The sequence below is a fragment of the Arvicola amphibius genome, chromosome 7, assembly GCF_903992535.2.
Source record: "Arvicola amphibius chromosome 7, mArvAmp1.2, whole genome shotgun sequence".
Lineage (NCBI taxonomy): Eukaryota > Metazoa > Chordata > Mammalia > Rodentia > Cricetidae > Arvicola > Arvicola amphibius.
Genome location: NC_052053.1, coordinates 103,379,510 through 103,398,052, shown reverse-complemented (window position 1 = coordinate 103,398,052; position 18,543 = coordinate 103,379,510). Strand labels below are relative to the sequence as shown.

At 39.6% G+C, this 18,543-nt stretch overlaps 1 protein-coding gene across 1 annotated transcript in view; it reads right to left on the bottom strand.

Moving 5' to 3' along the window:
• The window catches only part of Kcnh5 (potassium voltage-gated channel subfamily H member 5), a 286,746-nt gene that overhangs the window by 257,810 nt on the left and 10,393 nt on the right, over window positions 1-18,543 (bottom strand). The window contains exon 2 of the mRNA XM_038337552.1: window positions 7,541-7,664. Within this exon, the coding sequence (XP_038193480.1) occupies window positions 7,541-7,664 (124 nt within the window). The remainder of the gene's footprint in view (window positions 1-7,540; window positions 7,665-18,543) is intronic.

Sequence of the window (18,543 nt, the reverse complement as noted above, 5' to 3'; positions counted from 1 at the left end):
ATATCATAAAATACATGTTAGAATTTATTATAATATAAATATAAAATATATAAAATTTTAAGATAAAATATTATAAATAATATATAAAGTTTTAGATATGCATTTATACTATTTCTGCTCAAGGTTGCCCAGATAATACTGATGACTGGACAAAGCTATGTTGTTAAGTGGAGAAGGCATGTTTGTTTTCTTGCATATTTGACTTGCAAATGATGACTATTTTATTGGGATTTCTAAAGTCCTGACTTAAGATGGCCCAAACCCAGAGCAGTTATTGAATGGTTAATGGAATTTGAAGGGTCTCACATTTTAGAAGTAGCAATTATGCTATATAGCTTCTACTCATACAGATTGCTAAGCTGCCCTTTAGGAATTACAACTGCCTTCTAGTTCATTCCGTCGGTGCGAAAATGGGATGAGTTTCACAGCAGTGACCCATCTCTCCTCTGGAACTGAGAACCAGGATAAACCCGAGGACCCTGCATTAGAAAGCCAACTGCAAGCTATATTTAACGAGCAAGTCATCAGACCCCTCCTCTCTCTCTGGTCTTAGCTTATTCATCAGCAAAATGATGACAGCGATAATATAGCTCAGGGTAAAGATTAAAAAGATAATGTGCATGAAATTACAGATTGTAACAGGTCACATGACGGCTGGAACACTACGGGACTGCTTCTTGGGTGGTGGTATAAAAATATGTGCACAGGTCAGCTCTACTTCCTTGCTCTCCCACACTCAAGGATACAAATGCATATAAAAGATGGGTGACTGTGGCTTCTAAGGGAGACACACTGTGTCTTCTCTCCTGTGGCTTCCTCTCTGTGATTCATGAGGTTGCAGCAAACCTCCTACACTAGTCTGATCCTGTAAAATGGCCACGTTCTTGCCATACAACAGATGTGGTAATAAAATTTGAACGTTGGAGTGAGGGGGGATATTCTCTTCAGGATTAGCCCAGGCTCTATCAGGGTCGACTCAGCATCTGCCCATCCTCTATTTACATCTGCCAAGAACATATTTGAGAAATGTGACTTTGGCTCATAACAGGATTTCTTTATTCCTGCATTCTGTATTCTCTCATCGAGAGCCCATAAGCAGTCCTCATTATATTTAACAGCCAAGACAGCTGTAAGGCTGATAGACTTCCAACAGAGAAAAGAATATTTTAGCTCTAAAATTAAATAAATAAAAAACCTTAATTATGAGCCCCATCAACCCATCTCACTTTTCCACTGGCCAGCAATGTTCCTAGATGGAAGCACCCCAAGTACATAGTCACCACTCAGAAAGGGCAATATAATACACAGGCTGTCATCTACATACTTGCAAATGCTTAATCCAAGAACTCACTCAACACAGGGTGACTTATGCTGTTGCTAAGTATGGGGTTCAGTGTGGGAACGGTGGCAACAGTGGAGGTAGATGAGGGATGGGAGTATAAACTGAGATATGTAGTCAAAGAAGAAAAAGAGCCCTGAGAGAGAGAGGCGCTAAGGAGGAAAACTGAAAAATTGAACAAAACCATCATCTTTGGGATTCAAAAGAAGTAATTTAAAAAATAATTTAAAGACATTATTTTATACCGTTGATCCTAACCAAAAGGTTTTACAACTCAAACTTACATGGTCTTAAAAGGATTTAGATGGAGTCACAAAAGTAGGTCCAGGTCATATTAAAGGAAATCCGAACAGTACTGGGTACCCCTAACCTGGGGAGTCAGGGTTCACTGAGGCATCTCTTCCTTCCTACAGCTTTCCTCGGTGGCTCTGCGAGAAGCGGTCCTCAGCCAAACGGAACCGATTGATGCCATGATCGTGTCTGATGCCCTCCTGCGGGCTGCTGAGGTAATCTTGCGTTGATAAGACTGCTTGTGACATCCCATCAGTAACTCTTAACAGCTCTGCTTTGCTTGTCTAATTTGATGACCTGAGTAAGGGATTGGGAATGGCTTTCCAGTGGGGAGGGGAAATTAATTTTGAAAGCATCTGTCTGCTCCTCAAGTCCCCCTACCTAGCCTGCATAATCGCTCTTCCACTTCACTATTCCAAAAAAAAAAAAAAAAAAGCAGAGCAGATTTCTTTCAAGTTTCAGATTAAAGAAAATGAGAAGACTGTAGTGGTTCCCACCGAACCCTTGACAAGCTTCAAATGCCAGAACTTCCCTTAAACCTCCAACCAATACTTTTTATGTTCTCTAACACACAGCAAATAATCTAAGACTTGGAAATTCAATTACTAGATTATAAAACAAAATAGAGTGGAAAGTCCTTAGAGTCCTAATATGTTATAGAATACCTTTTTATTTTCCTTTAGCAAAAACAAAAGTCAGACAGTGCTGTGTGTGTGTGTGTGTGTGTGTGTGTGTGTGTGTGTGTGTGTGTGTGTGATTTAACTATAAAACTTTAGCTACTACTACGACACAGCAAGGAAGTAGAAAACCAGAAGCCTCAGTCATAGTTAGGGACCGGGAGACTAGAAGGGCTCTCTGGGCAGCCATGTGAGGCATTCTTTGTAGAATTTGCATACTACTGCCTTGTGCATATGCTCTCTGGCTCAGAGACAGTGTTTCTCAGACAAGGCAGGGATGTATATTATCTCCACCTTGTTTCATGTGTAAAGTACGGGAATTTGGATGTCATGGATAAGTAAGAGGAAGGCTGTGACCATCAAGCAATCAACTACAGTGAATTACTCATTACTTCATTAGTGGTGTGTGATAAAAACGCTCAAGGAAGTCTCAAAAACATGAGGGTGGATGAAAACTTTCAAATCATGAATAGTGTTTCGTAGCACAATCCTGTAGGTCTTAAAAATGAACTTAGAGAAAGCAGCTCCATTTGGAGAGCGCACTAGCAAGACACACCACAGGAAGAAGCTGGGGCTGAGTGACTATGAAATGAAATCTTTGCAACAATAAAGATAGTACAATGGCAAGCCTGTAACAAGCTGAGAAGTGGGTTTAATTTGATTCTACACAGTGGGAGAGAGATTGGGCAAAATATGGAAAAAGAGGAAAAGACAGAAGAAATATATTTCAGTCCCTTGATATGTAAAAGCACGATTTGATAGTTTTTATTTTCCCATAAAGGAATTCACACTTGAATATTTTTAAAATTATGACGTGCCACTATTTATCTCATTGTCACCCTAATCTTATTGACTTCAATTCAAACAATTAAACAATACAAATCATAAATAAGTATATATGAGTCAAATATATTATATATTTTACATGTCATATATAATACATTATATAATATATGGAATATGTTATATATAAAATTTTATATAATATATGTAATTTTTCTCTGATACATGATATCACAGCTTATTGGTTTGTTAGTCACTGGTTTCTTATTTTTCATATGTCTGAATAAAATTAGCTATTAAAATCAGTAAAATTTCCATCACGTTTAGATATTCTATACTGTATTGTTTCTGAGATAGCCTTGAGACCCATTCATCTGATAAATTGCATCTTTGGAAGGAAACTTTGAGTCATCTTCCTTTCCTGACTCGGTGATGCTATTTTATTATTATTTCTTTTATTACGTTTAATAGGGAGGTGACAGAAAAGAGCATACAGAATGCATGTGACATGAAAGGGTGAGGAAAGACTGTCTGATGGGAGGAGGAGGCCCATCCAGGAGGAGGTGGGGAGGTGAGAGAGGTGACAGTGGGACGTGTATTTGCCATAATGAAACCCACTGCTTTGTATGCTGACTTTGAAGATTAATCAAAAGAATTGTAAGGGTCAAAATAATCAGTTAAATTATTTAATGTATTTTCAAAGTTTTTTTTTTATTGTGTGAGGGATTGATCATATTCCCGTGGAATTCAGGGATTCTGGAATCACTGATTATAACATAGTGCCCATTAACCCTGAGCTTATGTTTCTAAATCTTTGTGTAATTCTAGTCTTCCCTTTTTCTGTCTCCTTGCATTTTATGTCCAAAGGATTTTATACGATTTCTCAAGAAATGGGGAGAGAAAATCAGATGTTACAAAAACATTTGGACTCACAGGACAGACCAAATCTATTTGTTTTTGTTTGTCTGTCTGTCTGTCTGTCTGTCTTGTTTTCTGTCCTGGAATCTGTATCTGCTTTATCCACTGTTGTGCTTTCAACGTTCTGGTTTAGGAAGCTAGGGCTTTGCCTTAATACTCTTAAACAAATTTCTTACAACTAGATATCTTGATTATTTCTAGGTCTTAGCTCTTCTGAATAATGGTACAATCATCACAGAATGGGTAAAATTAATTTTTTAAAGAAGGATGAGAAAGTTTAAAATGAAAATGCATTTTCATAAGTCATGTTTCCAAGAATAGCTGTTAGGGATGGCTGTCTTGTCTGTTCATAGGGCTGGGGCATAGTGTCTACTCATTCATCAGCGACTCTGTGCAGGCCTTAAATGGCTGCAATCTTCAGATGAGCAAAACACTCTCCATATTCCATGCAAGTGAGTAAAGACTGTTTATTCGGAACATGGCCATTTTTGAAAGCATGTCTCTGAGAGGTGGCGGAGACTTGAGAAAGGACATTCTCGCTTTGTTTCACAGTGGAAAAGCCCAAATAATCCCCAATTTCCTGGAATACTTTAACACTGAGGTGAAACACCCTAAGTAAATCTTTGCAGAAGTGTGGGAGACCTAGGTTACAGTTTACGGTGAAAGAAAACAATATAAGTTAACGAAGACAGATAACAAAGCACTCTTAGGTCTGTAAATAGTACATTCTAAAGTAAGCGTGGGCTGGTGAGAGGATTCATTGGGTAAGGTCACGTGCTGCTAAGCCTGCCCACCTGAGCTCAGTTCCTGAAGTTTGCATGGTGGAAGGAGAGAGACTACCTCCACAAGGGATCCTCTGACCTCCATACTCAAATCAGGATACATGCCACATGTATACAATAGACAGACAGACAGATAGACAGACAGACAGATAGGCAGGCAGCAGGCAGGCAGACAGACAGACAGACAGATAGATAGATGGTGTAAAACATGGTAAAACTTTATAAGGTAAGCATGATTGAATCCCTGTTTTCAAGGTACTTCTCATACTGGTGACATGAAAGAAAAAAGAACTCTTTTAGAATTAAAAAAAAATCATTAATGTGATGCACAAGTATTTTTCATACATCTGCTTGTAGGGAAAAAACCTACATTTAACAAATAAAACAGCACATCATAGGACAGGACAAACACGCAGGACACAAGAAGGAAGGTGAACTTTAAATGGTATCCATAGCATCAGGCAATGGTGGCACACACTTTATTCCAGCACTCCGGATACAGAGGTAGTTGGATCTCTGAGTCTGAGGCCTGCCTGGTCTACAGAGTGAATTCTAGAAAAGCCAGGACTACCCAGAGAAGTCCAGTATTGAAAAACTGAAGAGAGGGGACAGAAGGGAAAGATAGCAGGTCAAGATAGCAATAGTCATACTTCTCAAAGACAACTAAAGCAATAGGAATAATCCACCTACCCTGTGAGAGCTGGTCAGATGATTTAATGAGTAAGAGCACTGAAAATCTCAGTTCAAATCCCTAGTTCCCATGGAAATGCTGGGCATGGTTGCCCACTTCTGTAATCCCAAGTGTAGAATACAGCGACAAGTGGATCCCAGACACTCACTGGCCAGGTAGCCTAACTGAAAGAGTAAGCTTCTAGTTCAGTTAGTTCAGTGAAAGACCCTGTCTTACCCACAAATAACAAACAAATAAATAAATAAAGTGAAGAGCAATAGAGAAAGATGCAGGATGTTCTCCCCTGCTCTCCACATGCATGAACATAACCATTCACACCTAAACATACTTGTATCATACACACACACACTACACACACACCTGCACACACACACACACACACACACTTTACAATACATACAGATCCACACACCAATACGTTAAGGTAATATAAAACCAATATGATGCTGCAAACAAAGATGCACATAGTGCTCTACCTGGAATCAAAGAAATGACAAGAACATCTTACTCAGAGAAGCATATATCTGGTTAGGTGGAAAATGGCATCTGGCACAAAAATGAGATTTCAAGCGCCCAAAAAGAGATAAGGGACACTTTCATTGTGTTAGCCTCTCTATAGTACCTATCCCACAGGGTAAGGTAGACCAGAAAGCTTTCCCTTTTCCTAACTTAAACTCTCCTGGAAACAATGACACACAACATACTGTGTGTCACCTCCAACACTGACCACACCCTTAGTATTTTATGGCTTTTCTAGCATAAAGATCAAATTTCTTTCCAATGTCAGAAAGACACAGTACTACCAAGGTGTGGCCCATCCACAGGCCACAGTTTTCATTATTCCCATATATTCTTCTGCTTCATTCTTGGGAGTGTAGACAAAATGCAGGAATAATCTCAGTAGAGGGGGGAAAAGGGTGTCTGGTGGTGGAGAGGAGGAAAAAAAGAAGGACAAGGACGTGTGAACAGATTGTTTCTCAGGCCTTGATAAACATCAAAATCATCTGAGCTTCTGCTTTAACATGGAACTACTGGCCCAATTTGGCTAACTCTGGTTCAATAAATTTAAGAAGTGTTAGAATCTGTTTTGAAGAAGTTATTTAAGTTTTTCTGTGTCTAATTTGAGTAGTTTGAGGTTTAGACTTCATTATGATGCAGACCATTCACGTGCATATAGATCATTCACACACACACACACACACACACACACACTGGATCTCAGCATAAATGGGTAGGGATAAAAAAACAGCTGTGGACACATTCCTTTAGTTCAGAACTTGAACTAAAAGAGAACTCCAGATCCTTTTCAGTTCCAAAATAATTTAACTTCTTAGTTAAGCTAGAAGTTTAAAAAAAAAAAAAAAAACTAAACCATTGGGGGGCGGGAAGAGGTCCCATCTGTCCTTACCGAAATAGGATGGCCAAGTTAGATTCTAAATTAGTTCCTTATAGATAGGTGGGTTTACTTGTTTGCTCATTTTCTGATTTCCTTTTATCACAATTCTTCTTACACTTGTAGACATGACCTATTTTTAAAGTTGCCATAAGTAATACAAAAGTCAGATTGTGTTTTACATAAAACAAACCAAAGAGCAATGGTGATTACACCAAACCTATAAAGGCGTGTGATTGGCTCAGTGTAAGAGCTCTACTGTCAGGCCTTGGCATCCTTGTGAACCATGCTCCACTTGGCTGGGTTATATTTTCTATTTTGTTGGGGACAAGTTTAGTTGCTTCAGAGGTGTCATTGTCATCAGTGGCTCCCTGATACTGACTATTCTGTGGTCACCCAGTACCCAGACTATCTCCTGGTTGGTTATAGATGACCAAACAAATTTTAACAAGTGAATTACTTCACACACAGGCAAAATTCTGCCTTTGCAAAAATTATCAGAAATAGCTTTTAAAATACATATTTGCTGTACACAATTGAGTCTTTTTTTTAACTTTCTAATATAATTTTCATCCAGTCTTGAAGATAAGTAAACACAATCCTCTCGGCCACTCTCGGGATTTTATTCCTATTTGGAAACAATTCCTAAGTTATTCAGTTACATACCTGCAAGTGCTGCTTTTCTGCATGACATCAGCTCGATGATACCCAGAGAGTTTGCAAAAACCGTCATTACTGTAAACTACAGGCCAGTCCACAATTTGGGCGTTTCCCAGTAAGAAACTTGATTCTGAAGAAGAGAGAGAGAGATTTACTTAGCATTATTGAACAACTCTTGTCTTTCAAGTGATCAAAAAGGCAGTTTTAAAAGATGGGCAAACGCAATGACGGTGTGCTCTGAGACAAATGATGCAACTTGCGCCATAATCAACTAAGCATGAGGACCAAGGACAGCTGGCAATAGCTACAAGCTTTATAGAACAAACCAAAATCCCCTAAAACAATGCATGGCACCTCTTAGCATTCAAGTGTCTTACGAAAAAGAAGAAGATGCCTAGTAGTGAGTAGCAATGATTAAACGTGCAAATTTATTAACATGGGCTAGAGTCACTTTTCTACAAATTCAGAATATTGATGTTGTAGCAGAGGCAAACTGAATACATCCCTCTAAAATATTCTACAAATGAAAATATGATTTGGTGGAACGAATTCCTTTTTGAAAAACCTAATCTAAAATAGCATTAAAGAGTCTTCTCTAAAAATGAGATCATTCAAATCTACCACTTCTGCATGTGCCATAGCACCTAGAAAAAAGTATGTATTCTATATAAAAGACATTGCTGCTCTACTTTACATGGGAAAAAAAAGTTTACTTTGGGCATAAAAATTACTTCAAAAAGAGTGTATTTGAAAAAGCAACACTTTCAGGCTTCAACTTTAGCAATGTTAATAGTCTCATGACAGGAAAATGAAAAGAAATGCAAATACTAACACAAATTAAAACTATTTTAAATAAATATCTTAAAAGAAGAAAAAAGTAAAAGGAATATTCTACTCTAAAATCTACTATAAAATAATCTCCTTTGGGCTAATCTTTGGGTAGAATCTAAAAATAAAAATCAAATTATGAGTAGCAGGCTTGGACTCCTGATTCGGAAGTGGTTCTCTTAAAAATAACAATGCAATTCAGCATTTACCGAATAATAGTTGCTCTATGAAGGTGGGGCTGTAAATGCGATATTGGAATGTAGTAAAGGTTAGAAGAACATACTCTTGTTCTTTGTATCAAATTTACTTATTAAGAATATAAATGACCAGCAATCAAAATGATCTAGTGGAATAGATACTAAATCAAGCACAGAAGCTATATAAGAAATGTCTTCTGAGGGCAATAGTGAAAAAAGAGAAATCCTTTAGAAAACAGAGGTGCTTTCTTAAGTCTCCACCCTGAGAAGACTCCCAGGAGGGACAGTTGATAAGGTGGTGGGCCTTAAACAGAAAGTCACATAAAGCTAAGGAGCCAGAAGTCATAGATCCCATAACAAAAGTGAAAGTTATACATCTTTCAGGAGAAAACCCAGGTGGGAATTCGGCAGTCTTGAGGAAGACAAAAGTTTGCCATATGAAGCGCATAGCAATCACCATAGAAGAAAGCATTGATAAATGGGGCATGATGGTCGAGATGCAACTCAACTCCTCATCTAAGTACACTGTTAGGAAAATAAAATGGAAACCACCAGCCTGGGAGAAAAGAGTCATAAAACAGATACCTGAAGTTCAATCCAGAATTTATACAGAATTCCCACAGAAGAACAAGCAACCCAACTTGAAAACTGGGGAAATGATTTGAACGGACATCTCAGGGTGTGCCACAGCCAGTAGACCACATTCCCACTCACGAGAAAAGTACACGCTAAGGGCGTAGTGACACCCCACCACTCACCCACCAGGGTAGCTACAACCCAATATTAAATGCACTGATGAAAACCTGGGACCGCTGGACCTAGATGTAAATATAGAAGGTTAAGAAAACACAAGATGTCGTGGCCACTTTGGAGCACAGTTTCTTGTCACGTTAAATATTCATCTGTGACCCTGGAGGTTCACCCTACTTGTTTACTGAAGTGAAATGAAAACATACTTGAACAAAAAAGGGCCATAAAATTTCACATCAGATTCACTTGTTGTAGTCAAACACTGGAAACAACGCAAATCAAGAGAATGGATTTTAAGTGGTGTCAAATCTGTACCAGGAACACCACTTTACTCTAAAATAGAACACACTTCTGATACACGTCACAGCGTGGGTTAACCTAAAATAATACTATGGAGGCAGGAAGAAGCCAAACATGTGAAATCTAAATAGAGACAAACCACAGCGGTTATAGGGAGCTATAGAATGGCTTCCTTCCCATTACGGTCGTGATGACTGCATCAGGTGATGGCTATGCTAACTCTCCGGGACAATGATGTCTGAAGGGAATGAGGGGATGACAGGAAAGAGAAGAGAAAAATCCATCTGGGGAGTATAAGTGTTCACTCTCTTGAAGTGAGATGCACGTATGTACATTTGTCCAAACTCACTGATCCTGTACAGGTAAGCACATTTAACTGCACGTACGCTTAGAAAACACAGGCGGACAATGGCTACTCCGTTCCCTTAAGTGCATATTTAAAAAAAAAAAATAAGCTGACATTTGAGTTAAGCCTTCGTTCTGAGAACAGTTAACAGTATTCCCCTGGAGAACCCAGCCAGCGTGATGAGGAAGATTAGCTGGTATCTGCAAAGATGAGAAAGCATAAATTCCTTGTTAAGTGCATGGGGTTTCATTTATCTATGGCATAGATTGTAATCACCAAAAGTGATTTTCTTTCCTCTCTTAGCCCAGGCTAGCTTACCCTCTCTAATTTATAAGCTGTACACCAAATGACCAGAAGCCATGGTGGGCCTTATGGCTGCCAAGCTACATCCTGCCTTAATTCATCCTGATTTTCAGCCTTATATTCAAACCAATGCCATCCCTCTTCATTCAGATCAGGAAGCTTAAATGCTTACACCATCAGATTGCAAATCCATTCCCACACTTACAAGCACCCCTCCCTCTAATATAAACACACTGTTTCTTACTCCTAATGTCTACACTTAGGTCAGTTTCTTTAGCAGTTCTCAAATATGCTCATTGATGATGCTCTGCCCAAAATACTTTTCCCATATCCCTTTGCCTATCCAACCCTTAAGGATCACCCCAGCTTTGCTTTCTATACAGCACATACACTGAGGACCTCTCACACACATCCCCAACTCACACACATCCCCCAACTCACACACATCCCCAACTCACACACATCCTCTACTTACACACGTTAAAAAAGCAGCCAAGCAATTTGAACACACAGAACAGAGAGAGAAAAAATGGGGCTAAGTTACCGGGGACTGAAGGGTAGAGGAGCTGAACGGATGTAGTCAAAGGACAGAAAATTATAGTTAGCGATTATAAGTTCAAGAGAGCTACAGTTTCCATGGCAACGAGAGTTATAGCAATATATTGTATACTTGAGAGTCACCAAGAGAGTAGATTTTATTCTCAACAACAAAAAAGATATGAGATGGAATATATACGTTAAGTAGCTTGATTCCGCTTTTCTACAATACACTTACATATGAAAGCATCCTATTATTTACCATAAACATATACCAAAAAATGTATACTTTTACTTGCCAATTTAAAAACTAATTTTCAAAATTTTACAATATAATATGATACTTACTGATTAAAAGGTTTCCCAATGTCCTGGGAAAAAGGGTACCATGTGTTTAAAAAAAAGAGAGAAAGAGCAAAACTGAAAATCAAAATGCTTGCTAACCAGGGCCTTTTCTTCCTCCCAGAAACTTCTTAGAAACCCATAGTTTTCACGTTGTTTGTAAACCAGAGTTCATTATAAAGAAGCACACAAAGTGTGTGCCCTCACAAAAACAGAGCCCCCAAAGTTCCTTAAACAATACTTTCTGCATTGTTTTATAATCTATTTCAATTTTGAAGTGTGTTAAAAATTCACTAGATCAATTCTATCCCCCGTCTGTTGCATCTCGTGGATTTGAAAACGTGCCATAAGGAACCCTCCTAAGGCTTAGCAGCCCTCCCTACATCACAGTCTTTCTTTCCAAACATCTGCTAGGTTTAGAACCACAGCCCTGCCTGTTCTTGTTGGCTCTGTCATTTATAATCTCCTCCTGCTGCTGTTCAGCCCTTTTCTGCTGCTCTGCAATAGGGATGTCTAAAAAAAGATGGCAACTCGGCAGGTCCAGCTATCACTAGCCACAGTGGTTGATGTGTTTCTTTCATTTACCAGTATTTCCGTGTGATAATAAAATGGTTAACAAAAGCAGCCATGACAGGAGCCCCAGTTGGTGATACAGTGTTCTGTTGGGACATCCCTTGTCTCTAATCCAAGAAACATCTCCATTCCCATCTTTCTGATCGTTCATCAGCAACAAGTCAGAGGTTCACAGAGCCCAGGTACCTGGTGTCAAAAGGCAGAAAGCAGAACACCTGTCCCGCAAATGTCAAGTCTTGAAACTCTTTCTAGGGGAAACCTTTAGGTAGAAAAGTAGATGGATTACAGATGAAAGAAATGATTGGAAGCAGCCTCTGCAGGGAGGAATTACTCCTCTGGTTGCTCTGGAAGCAGAGTTGTATATGGAAAAGAAAGTGGAAGTTTGAACCAAAAGTGGGCAGTGGATTTTTTGCATTGTTTCAAATCCATTTTTAAAATATCTACTTGAGTTCCATCAATAACATTGAATATGTCAAGATATATCATAGGCACACACTAGTGTTTGCTGACACAGTCAATCAGAACTAATAACTCAAAAATAAATTTAAGGTCAGTGTTAGGGTTTTAAAACAGTCTGGGAGATGTGTCTTCTGTTTGTCTTTGTATTTCAAATTTGAGACTAGCACATGTCATTCCCTATCCCTTCCTGCTGGGTCTTAACAATATACTCTGGTCTTATAGAGGACAGCTGCAAGGACTCTTGCTATCATTTCTGGATAGCCTATAAAGCCACAATCGAACGTATTTGCCATATTGCTCACATAAGAAGTCATCAACTGGTAAACGTTCACAGCAATCCACTGATCATCCCGACACAGCCTATTCTTTACACTCAGATTGATTCTCAACATGACTAAGACAGCGATGTGAAAAACCTAGGGATTTCAATTAAATTATCAGTTTCTACATATACAGATCAACAGCACTTCCCTAAGCATCTCTCTGGGTAATTACGGAGGCTAATAATGAGTAATACAAGCAAAATCTTTATAAACAATTAGAGCAAAAAACTCTTCATAAAGTATTATAGTGTACTATCTGCAAGTTTTTTTTCACAGCTGTGTCATAACTGTAGAGACAGCTAGCAGCGTGTTAGGGGGTGTGTGAGCACCCATGTGTGTAAGCACAGAATCTGGAAAAAACAGTTCCTTATGTTGAAGCTACAAACTGAAACCTGCACAGTTATGTCAGGGAGAAGAAAAAGGACGACGAGAAACACTGAGCTGTCAGAAATAGATGCAGCTAAGTTAGATGGAAGTGGCTGAGTTCATTTTACAAATTTGCATATGCATTAGCCAAAACACTGTGTGTATACACAATGTTCATATTATTATCTCCCTGAAGTCATACATTTCTTGTTCCAACAAATGAGAAATCTGATATCCTTAATAAATATTAAGAAAAAGAGAGCAAATTTAATTAACATTACTTCCCAGAAAATTTTAATTTCTTTCAACTTTAAAGCAGGATAGGCAAAAGGAATTTGATTACAAAGGAATAACTAGCTGCAAAGGAGAAAAGTTAGAATCTAGACAGTAGGATAATTCTGGAGTGTCAGCAGCATGATGTGTTGAAGGAAATTTCCCAGAATTCTAAGTGTCCATCTTTGTCATCATCAGCCAGTGCTGACAGAGATTCTAACTCCGGTGTGTCCTCACTTTCAGAGAACACAAAACTTCCCTTGGTCTTCAGGCCATTCCAACCCTTAAAGATGCTTACAAACATTACACTTCCAGGAAACACAAAGACACAAATGTGGTCCTTATGAGGTGCCTAAGAGTCAGGCATGATTCCCCCTACGTGGGCTGGGATTTCAGAAGCTACGGTTTTGCACATCAGCAGATGCTTGGATAGATTTCTACAAAGGCTTGGGGCTTGAGAATACAACCTGGCTTCCTCTAAAGATAGATGTGAAATAAAGCAATCAAGTTTCCCTCAAGTATTAGAAGCTTAAAACCCACATCATAGGCCCTTGATTAAAAATGGTTAAGGGCCATTAGAAATTTTAAAAACATTTTAATACATTTGTATTTATACATACAAGGGAGAAAGAATGAGTGATAAACACTTACCAGAGACTGAAAAGAGAGTGTGGAGTAAAAGAACACAGAAAGTGGGCAGGGGTACTCTAAGTTCTGGTGTTTTACTGCAAGATGAGAAAATAATACATCCTGTTTTCAAAATTAGTAGGAGAGAAGGATTTTGGTGTTCTTATCCCAAAGAGAAGACAAATATTTGAGGTTATAGTCATTAGACTGATTTGATCATTCTATAATGCATATATGCATCAATGCATCATATTGGCCACATAAACACATACACATAATTTATCAATTAAAAGCCAGTATGAAGAATTGTAGATGTCTCTGTAGGAATTTCTTGACTCCACTTTGATTCAAGGAGCTTGAAGTTAGGAGCATGAGGGTTATTCATCCCAGATCTCACACCTTAGCGTTTCTGATTTGGTTAATCAGGAACAGAACCCCTAAGCATTGGTATTTAGTTTAAAATCTTTCCAAGTGGTTCTACTGTGCAGGGATGGAGCCACGCTCATCTAGTGTAGTAACTCCTGAATTCTGGCAGCTGCAGTAGGATCTTGTACCATGTGTCAAAAGCAGAGATCGCTAGATTGTAACGTAGACGCACTGAACTGATTCCCTCAGGGTAGAATCAAAAAATACAGTCCAAGAGATAAGTCTCCTGCTCAACAAAGTCTGTGACACTTCCATCTGGTCCCTCACCTCTCAGAGCCTACCCTAGAATCACCTGGTAGTTCATAGCAACGCAGCCTCTGGGACCCACCCTAGACCTTCCTAGTCAAAGCCTGTGGTTTGAAAAGATTCTCAGAGTAAGATTGTGTCTGTCTTGTGCATCTTCTCCTTCCTTTTTTACAAATGGAAAAGCAGGACAGGAAAATTCCAGGACTCGGCTGGTGAACACAGGAAAAAGCAGTCTGGTAGCAGGAAAACAAAAAACAGAAGCAGGCTTCGCCAGGCTCTGAGTCTCATCTAACCCTGTATTTCTGAACAGGAATCTCAGCTCTTGTTTTGTTTGCTTTCATTTTAACGTAAAGAAGCACTTCTTCACAGAATGACTTCTTCAGGCAACAGGAGAATAATCATGCTTGAGTTCACACTACTACACATCAATCCCATTTGTAAAGGAGATCAGGAATTCGTGCTGACAGAAAATTCTAGAACAGGAACGATCATAAGCAGTCAATGAAATGCCACAAAGTCGTGAGGGCACTTCCTTCCCTTTCTACAGAAGTTCTGAAGGGGGAATGGCTTTCCTCTGGGCTGATCCAACAGGATTTGACTTTTTACAATGCTATTATTTTGTGATTATGAAAATTATACCCTTTTTAGATCTAGAAATTTGAGAACACTGGCAATGGGAGCAGGACAAAGAAGTAGACAGCGAGAAGTAGATGGGAGGGAACAAACCAGGAGCCACTGAAGACGAACAAATGCAGGCATCTCAGGTACAGCCTAAAGATTATAGTTATCATACCGCACAGCAATCTAAAACTGCTAAGACAGATTGTAGTTCTTATCATAACGGAAAAGGTTGTCCCCATGAGAAGCAACGGGCAGGCTAATTCTCCTGACTTTCCTGGTGCTCTCTCTATGTGTATGTATGTGTATGTATGTGTATGTATGTGTGTGTATGTCCAAACCCTACACTGTAGCTGAGCAGGTGGCTCAGGGGATAAAGTGCCTGCCGTGCAAATGTGAGAACCTGAGTTCAGATCCCCAGGGCCCACATAAAGCCAGGTACTGTAGTTCCAATCTGCAATCTCAGAGGTGTCTTAGTGTGGTAGTAGTAGAAGACAAGAGAATTCCCAGAGGCTCATGGGCCAGCTAGCCTGCTGTACTTAGAAGCAAACCTGAAACTCTGTATCAAGATGAGGTGGAAGGTGATGAATGACCCTGAGATTATTTACCTCTATTCTCTCTCTCTCTCTCTCTCTCTCTCTCTCTCTCTCTCTCTCTCTCACACACACACACACACACACAATCACACACACACACACTACACATATGCACATACACAATTTTTTTAAATCCTGCATACCTTAAATATATACAGTATTTTTAAAGAGACACAGTAGAAAATGATGGTGATAAAATGCCTTTTGGGAGCGTTAAACTACTGTTCTTTCTCACTCTCAACTTTTTATGCAAATTACCTTTAAGAGAAGTATTTCGGAGTATTAGCAAGAATTGTCAGATATTTTAAGAAGTGATAAAACAACCAAATGAAGTCTAGAATACCGATGGAGAAGAAGACACGAGTAGAGGTGAGAAAGGACTTTACGAGAAGAAAACATTCTCACTATTGTGCAATTTTCCCAAGGTCTACAGCAGCCACGGAGGAAAGCCAACATGGTATCGCTCTAAATATAGTCATCTAGTCCTAACTGAAGAGACATACCTCCTAAGATACTGTGCAGTAATTCTAAAGTGAGACCGGGAGGGAACTCAGTCAGTAAAGTATTTGCAGTACAAGAAGAATCACTTGAGATATATCCCACATTAAAATTCCCAGCTCAAAGCAAGGGCCAGGGCTGAGAGTGGGAATAGGAGTAATGGTAGGAAGATGGGACATATGGGCTAGGAGGTTGTAAGTGGGAAGGGAAAGGCTGAACCTGCCAGTTACCCCATTTCAAAGAAAAATGCCCTACTTCCCTCTATACAAAAAAAAACACTGAGCCTAATGTCTAAAAGTCATCCTCCACCCCGCCCGCTCAGGACACTGACTTTTTACTAAATCTTCATCATTCTGCACTGATACATATGGGATACATCCCTTTGCACGCTTCTCCACGGCTACTCCCCCAGATCAAATGCCATCCGCTCTTGCTTGAACCATTGCAGTGATCATCTAGGTGGCTCCAACTTTCACTCCTTCTCCCTTCAACCCCCAAACAAGCGGCACTGTATTCAGGAGATCCATCCAGGGCTCTTCAGATAGCTCCCCGACTTCTCTTCCTCCTCATTTTCTCCACTGTCGTGCAACTGCACTGGTTTTTAAGTTTTACAAATGTATCCACCCATCCCCCCCTTCTCTGCTTGGGACTGTTTCCATTTTCTCTTTGCCTACAATATTCCTCTTCCCAGTCACCTCTAATCACTTTAGCAACACTTCCTTAGACCCCCCAAAACTGCTTCCAATCAAAACAAGTCCCTGTTACTTGTGATCTCAGCACTTCCTCCTTTTCCTTCCAAATGCCTACCACCGTTTCTACTTAGATGTTCTTTGTGTGGTTGTTACATATATGTCTCCCCTTCCAGTCTCTGAGATCAAGGTACATATGCGCATGTTCATCAATACACAGTCAACAATCTTTGCTGGGAGAATCAAGAAAACAGTTCCTGTTCCGATTAAGACAGCCAGTAAACAAACGCAGAGTAATGTTTAGATGTTATCTAGAAAGTATGTAAGGACTCGACTAGACCTATTTCTTCCAAAAAAACTGCATTATTAACAATAATTAATAATGATAGCAGGCAAACTTAAGCAGACTCTTGTACTTTGAATAATGTCTGAAAACTTATATAGTGAAGCCAGGGAGCCAGCATTACTTTTCTGAGTTTGTCTTCTGGGTTGAGCAATGTTTATCTAAGTTTCATGTGGCTGTAACAGAAAAGTCCCCTGCAACATACACAGCACATTTTATTTGGGTTAAACAAAATCTTGATGCATATGGCTAATTAAAAAGACATGACTAATTTATATGAGATGTCCCCATCTATAGTGTTGATTTCTGGCATATGTATTCCCCATTTCCATGAAAGGCTGGTATCGTTTATGTCCTTACAAAATAAGCCTTCTCAGCCGGGCAGTGGTGGCGCACGCCTTTAATCCCAGCACTCGGGAGGCAGAGGCAGGCGGATCTCTGTGAGTTCGAGACCAGCCTGGTCTACAAGAGCTAGTTCCAGGACAGGCTCTAAAGCTGCAGAGAAACCCTGTCTCGAAAAAACAAACAAAAAAAAAACAAAACAAAATAAGCCTTCTCCTACAATTCTGAAACAATACGCCCAGTGTGTAGACACATACATTTCATACTTTCCAAAATGAGACTAATTATTATATAATAATATTGGCAACATTAAACAGGCCATCACTGTGGGAGTTTGAAATATGCAAAAAATCTGTTAATTTATTCAAACGTGTTCAGCTGTCATCAAAGATAAAAATATTCCTCCACGTTTCATCTTCCTCAGGATCAAAGGTACATTTTCAAGTTTCTGTGTTTCTTTGAAGGCCTTAACCTCATCATTCTCCATCGAGGCAAAGTGGATCAGAGAGCAGGAGCTATTTCACCATCTAACCCCATAATCTGCTGCTGGAAACAATGGAAATGTCACAGAAGATACTTTATCAATGAAAAAGTTCAACAGCTAAATCTGTAGGGGTGTGTGTTCTGTGTATGTGTGCGCAGGTTGGTACCCACGAGCGTGCACGGTGAGGCTAGAGATTGACGTCACGGGTTTTCCTCTATTACTCCCCAACTTCTGTTGTCAGGATGGGGTCTCTCACTGAACCTGCTCTCTCTGGACTAACTGGCCAAGGGGATCTGCTTGCCTCTGCCCTCCACCCAGTACTGGGATTAGAGGTTCAAGGCCACACTCGCTTCTCTATGGATGTTGGATCCAAACTCGGATCCTTCTGCTTGTATAACAAGAAGTTTACTCGCTGGGCCATCGCTCCAGCCCAGTTTCCACGTTAAGTAGCAATGTTTTGCTCGTGAGATGTATTGCTAAAAATGATGCTGGACAAAAAAATCACTAGAGCAGAACACAAGCACAGTGACTGCCTGTGTGAAT